This window comes from Odontesthes bonariensis, chromosome 16 (genome assembly GCF_027942865.1).
Source record: "Odontesthes bonariensis isolate fOdoBon6 chromosome 16, fOdoBon6.hap1, whole genome shotgun sequence".
NCBI lineage: Eukaryota > Metazoa > Chordata > Actinopteri > Atheriniformes > Atherinopsidae > Odontesthes > Odontesthes bonariensis.
The window spans coordinates 3,528,690-3,541,795 of NC_134521.1; the positions used below are offsets into that span (position 1 = coordinate 3,528,690).

A 13,106-nucleotide genomic window follows, 5' to 3' on the forward strand; every position below is an offset into this window, starting at 1 on the left:
TTTATAAGAAGTCATCAAGAGGATACGATTACCAAACGAGGTGTAAATTGTTTTGGGATTTTTTTCTCTCTTTGCACAGGCAAGCAGAAGATTTGTCTCGAGAAGCCAAGTCCAGCACTGATGTCAATCACAACTCTTCCACCGCTGTCATGACGCAGAGCAGCCACGTTCCAGGGAAGTCACCTGCCCAGGCTGTCACCTCATCTAGCCCGGCCACCTCCAGCAACTCAGTTCTGTCAAACTTTCTGTACGGCATGCCCATGTCCTCCAAACCGCACCCAGATGGCAAGTTGGACTTCAAACCTCTGTCCCTCCTCAACATGGGCAAAGACAGACAGGGCAGCTGGACAGACAAGGGCTCCTCTGGAAAGGACAGCGGTAAGTTTTACTGCCGTCAAGGCATCAATCGGAGATACTTATTGTTGTAAACCCACCACAACCTGGCTGCAAGCAGAACGACGGCTTATTGTCAGTGTAGTGACAGCATGAAAAGGTTGCTTCTTCTCTCGTAAAGATACCATTTGACTCATTGCGTTTTTAGTTTTAAGGTCCATTCACTCATGTTTGGACCAGTGTTAATTTCGTCAGCTTTTTTTAATTTAGTCTTAGTCACAATGTCGAAAATCCACACACTGCTTCTTTTTTTCTCAATTTTATTTATGTAACACTGTGCAGAATAGAACTTCTCATCTTGGCCACCACCGGCATCGGCGGCATGATCAATCATTATCATGCAGGTTGTTTTTTTGTGCTTCGCGTTGTAAACGAAATGGTTCCATACATCCAGGCGTTGTTTTCGCCCAGCTCCAACAAACCGTATACCGGTATCCGAGCCCGACGCCATGACTGGACTGCAAAGTTGAACTAGCTACCGGCTACGTTACAGCTAGCTACCGGCTACGTTACTTGACATGGGAAGGGCCTAAACTCAACTGAACTACTTCTGATTGAGCCGTGCGAGGCACTGTGGGACAGGCGCCGTGCAGGGACAAACAGGGCAACAGCGCGTAATCTTCTACGAAGTTCAAGAAACACTTATATTAACAATTACAAATTACAAATTAATTATAAACAATTACATTTTTTAATGTCCATTCGTCCATGGCTTGTAAATTTCGTCTCGTCTTAGTCTCGTTAACGAAAATCATTTTTTATTCTCGTCATATTTTTATTTTCTGGAAGCAGGGGCGTTAACGAAATATTTTCGTCATCGTCCTGGTTGACGAAATTAACACTGGTTTGGACTTTCATTATGACTCATACCTCTGCAAACACATCACCCAGAAAAAAAGATGTAATTTTTAGAATTGTAGTGGATGTGCACCTTTTCACTTGTAATTCAGGTAGTTCAGAAAATTTGCGTTTGAACGTATGTGTGTAAAATTGACACGTCTGCCTGAAATGAATAGATTTTCTCAGTTTATTTTATTTGCCGTGCATTTTCAGATGAACCAACAAGACTACCTGGTGAGCATGGTCAGAGCCCTCCTGGTATCCACATCTCTAAGAGGCTCCTCTTCTCTATTGTGCATGAAAAATCAGGTGGGCTCACGTCTTATTACCAACAAGATTAGAGCAGTTGGGTATGTTTTTTTACGCATTATTTTGGGCAGGCTCAGCAAGACGGACTGAGTAAGTAAACCCCTCTTGTGTCCGAAATGTTAAAAGCTTTGAATGTCGTCACTAAATAGAAACATTTCAAGCTGAAGTGTTACTGATATTTTCCAAAGATTTTTTTTCTTCTGTGCCTTCACATTTAGATAAAAGGCAGCACTGCGTGAAGTTCTTAGATTAAATGAATATTGTAGTCTTCAGCACAGCAGCAGTTGGTTCTGCTTTAACAATGACGTCTCTCCACAGTGGCCTTGTAAGGGAAAAGAGGTTTGCTGCTCCTGTCGTGTCCGTATTATTGATAATAATCAGTGTCCAGCAGGTGGTTGCTTATAGAGTGGAAGACGTTTTGAGTTTTACAAAAGGCTGTGTTCTCTGCATTATCTCAGCTGGGTGTGTCAACTTCATTGATAACACCACTCAAGGTTTATCCTAATGTTTTGATCAGTGAGCTTTGGAGGTGCTGGTAGGAGGATTTAGTTTCTTCTTGTTTTCAGTCAGTCAGTCTGTCTGCAGGCTCCAGCTTTATATTACTGTATCAGTGTGATTCTTTTTACCTACCTCTCTACAAGAACTTTTATATGCCAATAAGGAACTGCGGGGCAGAAAAACTCAAGATGTGTTCTTAAAAAAGCTATCACTTGCATTCCATTTGTCAGGCTGTAATTTGCTATCACATGTCCATAGTTGAGATCATAGAAATGAAAATGTGCGACATCACAGGAGGCCTGCGTTTGTTTACATCTTGTTTACATCTCCTCTGGTGTTCTTGATTGGATTTGTAGGCTTACATGTTCAGTTGCCACGGCTGAACTGTGCTAACTCTTAGCTATTACAGGCTAAGCGACCAAGATGTCAATAGTAATCTTTTAAGAAGATTGCACTGATTTACCAAGTTGCCATTAAGCAGAGGAGATTAATTCCAGATATTAATGGCTCTGGAATGTCATGCAACTGATTTGAATGTATTGACAGGAGGTGTCTCTTGACTTTCTGTTCTTTTAGAAAAATGGGACTCGTTCATTCGGGAAACTGAAGACATCAACACGTTGAGAGAATGTGTTCAGATCTTGTTCAACAGCAGATATGGTAAGGAGGGGCTCTCTCTGCAGTTTGATTTAAAGTGGGCATCGCTGTCATCATGGCAAAGATTTCTCTGCCTCTTCATGCAGTTATGAGTCCATAGGACGCTGATAGATTGGGATCAGTGTTGAATTATCTGTTCATCAGTGATACACATGACATGCGTTTACAACCACCGTGACGTGCTAATTTCAATAAAGCTGTGTAAGAAGCAGCTTAACTAGAGGGAACTCATATCTGCATTGATTATCCCCTTTATTAGAAAGTACTCAAAAAAGTGTGTTACTGTGTGTCTACTTACAGATTCCCCATTAAGGCTCAATGGAGCCCCTTTCAGATTTTTCTGTGAAAGCCCACAACACCAATTATCATTCCCATTCACAAGTTGTTGTTTTTTTCTCTCATTTCACAAGCAAAATTATTTCATTTCAGTAAATCTTCTACGAGGGCATGTGTCCCACCGGAGACTCATTTTCCTCATGCAAATAGGCAGTATCAGTTTGAATAAACAAACACCGTTAGAAGACTTCAAAAGAGCATCTAAATCAAGTTTTTTTTCAGCAGTGGCACATTGATTGCTTATTTTGTGTCCTTCCTCCAGCTGAGGCGTTGGGTTTAGATCACATGGTGCCTGTCCCCTACCGCAAAATTGCCTGCGATCCAGGAGCTGTGGAGATCATTGGCATCCCCGATCAGATCCCCTTCAAGAGACCGTGCACGTATGGAGTTCCCAAGCTCAAACGCATCCTGGACGAGCGCCACGGAATCCGATTTATCGTCAAACGGTAACCTTTGCTTAAAGACTACAGTGTGAATGTGAAAGAGAGAAACAATGAGAAATCTCTCTGCTTTTAATTAGCACAGCAATAGATTTTTGAGAAAATGTATTGATTCCTACTTTTAAAAAAGGCTAATTTAGACACTGTGTATGGATTAGAGTTTAGCCACAGGATACACATTTATTAGTAAACTATCGAATGACATTGTTTCCCAGAGCTGCAATTAAAAAAAGGTTTTGAATAAGCTTCTACCAGCCGGCCAGCATATAGCATCTGTCTGTAAAGCATCTGTTTCCTTCAGAACACGCCGTCCCACTAACTGGTAAATCATCTCCATTCACGTTCCAAATGGCTCTCCTTTGCCAATATGTGTTGTGCTAATGGCTGCTCCACCTTCCGTTTGTTCAGGCTGATTTAAACGAGCCACCATGCCTTGTTTGCGGTGACATCTTTTAACGAATCCTGCAGGCAACTCATTAGTGCTGATAGAATTAGAAAAGATTGAAACTGCGATTCAGTCAGAATTGCATCGCATTCCTTTTGTGTTTGACAGATGTTCCAGATGCAGAAACGGTTGTGTTTTTGTTTTTTTGCTTTGGCGAAACAAATGGATCATTAATTCTTATGGTGAGCTCTGTTAAACTGAAACCAAGTTATTGTTTAATAATACAGCCCTGCTTTTAATTATTCCCAGCTGATACTGGATGGAATAACCAATCTCATTCCTCAGTCTTAGTCTTTACAGAAGCACATGTTTTACCAACCGTAATGTCTGACACGGATGCTTTGAAAGCAGCAACACAGAAAAAACAAACAAACAAACTGATTTGACCTGCAAGAAAGCTGGCAGCTCACTCACCGACTTCTAATACACTAACTTCCAGAAATAGAGGCCAAGGTCTTTGTTATTTTAACTGCTTTGGGTACAAAGCCAACATTAGAGGTGCCTACTTTATTTCTAATTGTCATTGTTAGTAGAATGACTGGTCATTGTTTTGCTACAGTGCCTTGTTTTAATGCCACTCAACCCAATCTGCACAGGAACGCTGCACAGGAACACTTTCAACCTGTTTCCACATGCCTATGCGTTCATATGCGAGTCAACCGGAAGTCCATTCATTCCTATGGGAACGCATGTTCACCAAAAGCTGTTTGCTTTTCTTTTGCGCCTCCAGAATTTGCCTCGAGTACGCTGAAAAAATGTAACTTTTGTGGTGGATTGTACAGGCAGAGAGCACTGTATTCCAGAAAGTTGCACAAAGTAGTGAAAAGGCTAAAAAAAAAAACATTAAGTGGACACGTTGTGAAACATTCCAGTTCTCACCGAACCTGTTATTATGACAGACATGCACTCATACCTTATGCTACAGCTTAACCAGACTGATGGAATCATATTGTGATAACATCAAAAATGAACTGAATTGTTTTCACTACGGGCGGCTTTTATTTGATTACTGGTTTTTATTTGGACGAGACACAAAAAGTGTCTGACTGAAAGCTGCGCTGCCTGGTGGATAAAGTCTGATGCCATCCCTTCATGTTGTCAGAGTTAAAGACAGATATGGGATTTTAAAATGGAAATCTTGTGGGAACCCTTAAAGTTTCTGCTTGGTGGACGGTGTTCTGTACATTAAAGCGGCACTATGCAACTTTTTCATGGTCATAAAATTGCTTGGCAATCATCAGATTGCTTGGCTGACCCGTTCTGATGAAAACGGTGACATTTCCATCTCCATCTGGTGGCCCTAGCCCGAAACAGCGCTTGCAACTTTGCCTGTGGCGCCGCGTGCTTTGTTTACCTCTGGAAGTCTCGCGACACACGAGAGCCGAGAACTACTGCTTCACGGCAGGTCGTAAAGGGCTCTGAGCCGAGCCAGGTAGCCTGAGAGACACACCCCCTCTCCATTAGCTGTCGACGGCTAAGTTGAATGCGGTTAGCTTCTAGAGTTGCAAAATAGTTATTAATCGATATCGTGATGGCAGAACCACAGAAAAATAAACCGTAAATTGCCTCTGGTGGGTTTACGACAGTCTGGCTAGACTGTCGCCTTATTTTCTACGGAGCTCCCCCTACAGCTTTGGAGTGTGTATTGCATGGTAAACAAACCCCGTATTACTGAAAGTTGCATAGTGCCGCTTTAAATTAGATTAGGTTGAACTTAATTTTCATTGAGCAGTGCTGTAAGTATGTTTTGTTTGAGGCTTGTCTGGAAACATCCTTAAGAAAAAGTCGGCTTTAACAATTTTTTCCATTAACGGTTTAAAAAAGAAGAAGAATTGAAAACAATGATTTATACGGAGCTTGTGAAATTCTGAGTTAAAATGTTAACATCGTGTCAGAAAGCGACAGATATACGCACGTCACATCCAGTGGTGTTCAGTAACATGATGTCACCGCTTCCTGGTTGTAAACTTGGATGGACAGAACTTTAGGCTACGTGCCCACGACAACGCTCTGAAGCATAAACGCAGATGTCCGTTTTTTTCCTCCACAATTTATCTGCGTTCTCACGAGCGTCTTGGGGGTGGATATCTGTCTATCCATGGGAACAGGGAAAACGTATAAAACTCATAAAACTCGCAGTTTGCCGATGTAGTATGCACGCGCCGGACGTAGGTGGCAGTAGCAACAATACCAAATGCCTGGTCAAGAGTCTCGCCATTTGTTGGCGTGATTCATGCATAGTATTTAACGCGGTTACTGCTACACGTTCATCCATATTGTTCTCAAAGGGCAGGCTCAAATTTGGTGGTAGAACGTCAGTAGGCTACTTCCAGATGCGTGTGCAAAAAACGCACTTCTGTGTTTTGAACTGTTCCTATGGCGACGAGAGGTTGGAAAGTTTTCAAGATCTCCACTCTGGGGGGAGTTTGTGTTTTCTCCGTTTTGAACTCCTAAAAACGCCGTCGCCGTGTGCAAGATAGGCACATCTGTCGAAATGTTCTGCGTTTATCTGTCGTTACCGTTGTCGTGGGCACGTGGCCTTAGATTGTGGGAATTGGGTACAAACCTGCTGACAAAAAGTTTGATTCATGAAATGAAGGGGCGAGGCAGGGGTCCTTTTTCAGAGACGGCAACTCCAGGTAGCAGTCAATGTAAGGTAATTAGCACAACTATATAAATACAACATGTGTACATATACATATGTAGATATACAGTTTATCTGTGCTTAATAATCATAACCAGGGTGCTTGCGCAAGTCTTGAAAGTCTTAATAAGTATGGAATTTTGAAGCGCTGTTTTCCAGACCTTGAAAGGTCTTGAATTTTGTGTGAAAATCTTAATAAAGTATGGAAAATAAATGTATTGTAGAATGTTACTGTATGCTCAAAGGCATTGTGAAATGAGAAATAGGAAGGTAGGCTATAAAACTATAATTTTACTAACTGCTCACGTACTGTATTAGCCTAATGGGATGAGATGTGAGTGAAGAGACTGAATTCTACATACATCCATCCATCCATTCATATTTTTTTATAGATAGTTTTTGTGACACTTGTTTGATGTGAAATTCATGTACTTGTGATTTTCATGTTTTGAAACGTTTTCATCCAACCAATGAAGCAGGCAGTAGGCACACAAGTTACAAGTACATAAAGTCTTTAAGGTATTGGGGAAAAAAAAGTATCAGGTTTAAAAAAGTCTGGAAAAAGTCTGGAATTTAAATTTGGAAAAAGAGCAAGCACCCTGATAACATTTAAGTAGTGTTTGATATTATGCACTCGCACATGTTTTTAGCTCGTGTGGATGTGTGTTTCCCTCCATCAGACACCCGTCTCATGCTCCGTATGTTCAGTCTATCAGGCAGTTCAGTTTCATTCATTACTGGAGACCCTGCTTCGCAGAGCTCCGCTGCAGGAGCCAGAAGCTGATTTCAGTGTTCAGGGTTGTCTTTGATCCAGAATGCTGGCAGAAATGCAAGGATTTGATCTTCCTGTTTTTCCAGGAACATTCACAAATGAGTCACAGATCCATTCCTCCATCGGTGCTTGGAAAGTAATAACTCTGTGGACGGTGGAGCTGGATGAATGCTAAGTCGCCCGTGGGGGGGGGGGGGGGGGGGGACGGTTACACCGACCTGCTGCATTTAGGGTCATTACCAAGCAATGAGTGCCTGCTGTCATATGCCTGTTATTCAAGCTTTGTTTAATTGATTTATTTCTTTCGGAACCAGGACCGGTCCTTGGTCTGGTGGTTGAGGACTTCTGGGCTCAGATATGAAGTACTTTTCTAGAAGTTCTGAGTCATTGCTCTTAAAGTACAGTCGGGAGTCTTGTTTAATCTGTGATGTCCACATCTCTGGTAATCAAAAAAGGACATGTACAGAAAGTGCAAATTGAATTACCGCATTGCAGATTACAGTATGTGAAGGGATGTTCAGACAGTATATACAGAGAGTTTTTATGGTATACAATATGTTAGGTTTGTGGGTATATACAGAGTCCAGACTAAACATGGAGAAGCAGCATTTAGCTGTTATGCTGCAAACAAGTGGAACAAACTGCCAGTGGAGATTACACTTTCACCAAATGGAGACATTTTTAAGTCCAGGTTAAAGACATTTCTGTTCTCATGTGTCTATGCATGAAATCTGCACGATATCTTTGAACTTATCTGGACTGTTGCTTGTTTTTAAATTCATTTAAATTATTTTATTTGTTTCTCTTTATATTCTTTTATGTATTTTTAATGCTTCTTCCACTCCCTGCTGCAATGCTTTTATTTTATGTGAAGCACTTTGAATTGTTTGTACATGAAATGTGCTATACAAATAAATTTGATTTGATTTGATATACAGGACATGTGTGTACACCAGGGATGTCCAAAGTTGGTCCTCGATGGCCGCTGTCCTGCAGGTTTTAGCTGTTTCCCTGCTCCAACACGCCTGTAAAGTTCTGCAGAAGCCTGCTAATGATGCATTTTTCTGAATCAGGTGTGCTGAAGCAGGGAAACGGCTAAAACCTGCAGGCCAGCGGCCCTCGAGGACCAACTTTGGACATCCCTGGTGTGCACAGATTGTGTGTATGTATATATCTATATGATTTTACATGGCTGTAGATCAAAATCTACAGAAAAACATTCCTTATAAGACCGTGCGTCCACAGCTCAGCGGTGGTTACGTGGCAGCCCACAGAGGGCATCACTGTGTGGATAACTTCCAGCCATGCTGCGGATAATTTGTGGCAGCATGTGATGGCGTTCGTGTGGCCGACTCAGAATTAGCTGTGTGTGTGTGTGTGTGTGTGTGTGTGTGTGTGTGTGTGTGTGTGTGTGTGTGTGTGTTCACAGAAAGTAGCCACCCAGCTAACAGTGCTGATCACTGAGGTCACTTTAATGTTTTTAGATCACAGTGAAACAAACAGTTTTTGAGGCATAAGACATGTCAGGTTACACTGCAGGTCATTAAGTGCACATGCTATCCGTAGGCATTTTTAATACCATTTTTTTTCTAACAATTAGGCAACACCATTAAGTGGACACGTTGTGAAACATTCCAGTTCTCACCGAACCTGTTATTATGACTAGGGATGGGAATTGATAAGATTTTTACGATTCCAATTCCATTTTCGATTCTGCTTAACGATTCGGTTCTTTGTCGGTTCCCTTATCGATTCTCATTTGGAGAAAAAGGACAACAAACCGCTCGATTAGCATCAACTTTGTTTAGTTTAGAAGTAACACGAGTCATGACCTTACAAACCCAACAACAGTGAGGTCCACATCGGTCTATCCTGGCCTGGGTAATTGAACTCTTCCTGCTCTGGTGAAAGGAGAAGCTGGAGGTAGAGGTGAACTGGGGGTAGTACCACCAGCCTCTGGCTCTGAGCCAGTCAGGCTCTGTCTCTCATGATTTCATCTAAATGTAAGGCCTGAGAAGGCATTCATTTAACCTTAACCGTTACTAACAGCAGCTTTTACAATGAGGCAAATGGTGCTAACATGATAGGCAGTGTTTGTTAGTTAGTTAGTGACCTGCAGTGTTAGCCGAGGACATGCTAACGTTGCTAACGTTGCTGGGTTCAGATTCACCAACGTTAGTCCGGAGCGGATCGAAAACGCGACATTCATTCATAGTTATTGCATGTTGGTAGTATTTCCTCCCTTTGGTGAAATATTCACTTTGCAAGTTGCCCTGTTGTCGTCTTTTTTAGGGATGTGTAACCAAACTTTCGAGCGTTTGTACCGCTTGGGTGCCATGTTTACTGTTGACTGCTGGCTGCACTGGACTCGCCACGCAACGTTGCGTGGTGACGTCATTCGCGCCCACTGGAATCGATAAGGGAATCGTTTGCAAAAATCGCCAAATGATTCCAAGGAATTGAAACACTGGGAACCGGTTCTCAACAAGAACCGGTTTTCGATTCCCATCCCTAATTATGACAGACATGCACACATACCTTATGCTACAGCTTAACCAGATTGATGGAATCATATTGTGATGACATCAAAAATTAACTGAATTATTTTCACTTTTATTTGATTACTGTTTTTTATTTGGACGAGACACATAAAGTGCCTGAATGAAAGCTCGCTGAGGTCACTTTAAAGTTTTTAGATCACATCGAAACAAACAGTTTTTGTCAAAAACAGCCTACTTTCACTTTTAAGTATGAAAAACTCCTTAACTCTGCAGTCCCGAATTTCAGAAGAGAATAATCTGCAGAATCGGTTGAAGAAAAAAAAAGAAAAGAAAACTCTCTCCCAACATGGAAACGCTCGGCACAGTTTCTGAAGTAAAAATATTCCACAGAAAAAATGCCAACTCACAAACAAGCTTTGAACACCGAGGCACGTGTAAAGCTCGACACCAGGCGTGATCCATTACGGGGGAATGCAGCGGTGAGGCAAAATGTCTGCCAGCAGCATTTTCAATCAACTAATCAAATTAGTTGGATAGATCCCACCACGTTGGAGGCCCAAAGGAAGAGCTCTCCGTTCAGCTGCCCATTGGAAGTGACTCTGCCGTGTGAAACGGTGAACAGGTTGACTCAACTACACATTCATATTGATCCTATCTGAATAATGTTATTAAAGATGCTTTGGCTCATATACTCATATAACCCGCAGAAAAAACAGAAAAACTGCTTTTTTTATGGATTTATATTAAAGTGATTCATTTATGACATCTACAGCGTAACAGTTTCTTTTAATAAACTACTTAACTCTGACTTTCTTCCTTTGAAATGAGAGGGAAGCTTGTTATTTTCTTCGGTTTATAAGGTCGATTTAAAGGGTGCTTCTAAATTCTCCTAACATTTGCTGGTGGAAAAATACATTCTTACCTGATAACGGTGTCCTCTGCAATAAAGAGCTGAGTCTGAGAAGGTAAATTGGTAACGACACTCTTCTAAGTTCCTCTTGGCGTCGTCCTCTGATTCATCTTTGAGTCTTTTGTCCCATGCAGACCTGAGCAACTGTGTTGTTTTTCTGTGAGCATTTGTAATGACTACAGACTGTGAGTCATGTTCAATGATGGCCTCAATGTGGAATCCTTTCATTTGGCTTTCTTAAAGTCATAAAGTGAGTTAATTCTAGACGACTCAATGAGCACAGTATGGTAAAATGTGCTTGCAAAGTTTGCAAACAGGTGTATATGAACAAGAGCCAAAGATATAGCTGTGTTGTGGCATTCATTTTGATCACAGTGGCCAATAGAGGCGGGGGGGGGGGTTACAGGAGTATATTACATCCAGACAGCCTTTTTTTATCAGAAGGATTCAGTGGGAATAAAGAAATGACTCAATTACTTGATTGTTTGACTGAGACTGATGGTGTAAAGAGCAGCTAATGTGCTTAAAGAGCTGTTAATGACTCGCTCCTCCACATGTACAATGTTTGCCTCAGGATCTTTTGCTCTGAAAGCTGAAAAAGGTCATTGAACTCGGTGACTAACGGGATGTTTTTTTCTCTCTTTGTATTCCAGAATGTTTGATGAAAGGATTTTCACTGGTAAGGGGTGTAATTAATTTTGTTTATGTTTGAATGCCATTTTCCTGAGCTCATGAGCTGTGATTTTGGCCCCAGTAACGAAAACCTTGCTGATCCGTCTCTATGGCTGTGTTCGAAACCGCATACTGCATACTGCATACTGCATACTGCATACTACATACTACATACTACATACTACATACTTGCAAACTGCATACTGATCGATCAGACAGTATGCAGAGCGTTTACCCACAATGCATTTCGCTCCTGCCCGAGCCGAAATCAGCCGACCTGAAGCTGATTTCCCTTAAGCTCTAAACTCTGTAAACTTTAGCAACATTTGAAACATTTTCAGGTGAGAAAGTAGTCGTTTAGATCCCCAACGTGTTGAAAACATGACAAAATACCGGCTGTTTACAATTTTGTTCCCACGAATTCGGCGCTACTAAAGCTAGCCGCAGTGAGCAACGCACTTCCTGTTATTTACACAAAATAAAATACCCGTTGCCTTTTATCATAGGGAAAGCCATTACCATACAATTGGTGCTTTTGTTTTGAAAACAGGAAGTGAACCTACCCTCGTTGTAGCTAGCTTGAAACTGCCGTTTTGACAGGAAATGACGATCGGCGACGTCACGTTACGTTGCATCTTGGGTAGTTTGAGTATGAGTAGTAACCTCATGATGCATACCCAACATTTCAGAGAATCTAGTATGCCTCCGGGAACTTCTCGCTTACTCAAACTCGCATACTAACTCAAAAAGTTAGTATGAGTAGGAGTAGTAGGAGAAGTATGCGGTTTCGAACACAGCCTATGTCTTTACATCAGTCGACAATGTAAGAAATAGTTGCCAGGCAGGGAAAGTTTCTATTGAGCGGCGATTTAGAAATGTTAATCAACAACAGAGATTAAACCAACTTATTTGTATTTGTCATACCTGTAGAAACTCAATTAATTATTTATCCATGTAAGTGAGTGTTTTCTCACTTAGTCACCTACCAAAGCTCCTCTGTAATTGGTCAGAAGTTTCATGAAAGACGTATTTATGACAGGGCTGCTGAATAAAACTGTCTTTACTTTAGGTAATCAGATCTAATAAACTAGTATCTGAAAGTCAACCCCCTGAGTGTTGCATGTAAAGCTTCCCTTTGCAGCACTGTGAGACAAATCGCTCCAGAGTAATCCACGTTTTCATTTAAATGATGAATGATTTTCATCTACTCAAAAGACTGGCTAACAGAAAGTCTTTATGTACATAATTGCACCCCACAGATGTTCTCCGTTAATGGGATGCGGGGTTTGTTTATCCTCTTTTGTTGAAGCTGCTGGCAAGATGGCAAGAGAGGAGGGCAAGCACGACCCGAGCTCCACGCCTGAAGACAGCTTCTCCGACAATCCCAACATCCCGGCCACCGCGGCCGAGCTGATCAGCAATCCTCACAGCAGCAGGTCGGAGTGCAGCCCACGCAGAAGTCTTGCTCACAGTGTGGATGTGCTGAGGAAAAAAGTGCAAGCACGTTCTGTTGCTTTGACAACCGGCAGAAGCCATGCTAATCAAACAGTTTAAATTTAGGATTTACGTTGTAACAACAGCTTTTATAAACTTGAGTTTCTTAACTATTCATTTCGGATTGGTTTTTATATGATAGAGAACAGTAACGTTTACGATCAGTTCAGCTCAGACATTTCATTTACATGAAAA

General features: G+C 41.6%; 1 protein-coding gene across 1 annotated transcript in view; it reads left to right on the forward strand.

The window, feature by feature from the left end:
• gtf2ird1 (GTF2I repeat domain containing 1) overlaps positions 1–13,106 on the forward strand; it is a 61,626-nt gene that overhangs the window by 20,500 nt on the left and 28,020 nt on the right. Inside the window, exons 6-11 of the mRNA XM_075487412.1 lie at positions 80–378; positions 1,447–1,542; positions 2,617–2,700; positions 3,296–3,479; positions 11,399–11,424; positions 12,727–12,853. Of these exons, the coding sequence (XP_075343527.1) occupies positions 80–378; positions 1,447–1,542; positions 2,617–2,700; positions 3,296–3,479; positions 11,399–11,424; positions 12,727–12,853 (816 nt within the window). The remainder of the gene's footprint in view (positions 1–79; positions 379–1,446; positions 1,543–2,616; positions 2,701–3,295; positions 3,480–11,398; positions 11,425–12,726; positions 12,854–13,106) is intronic.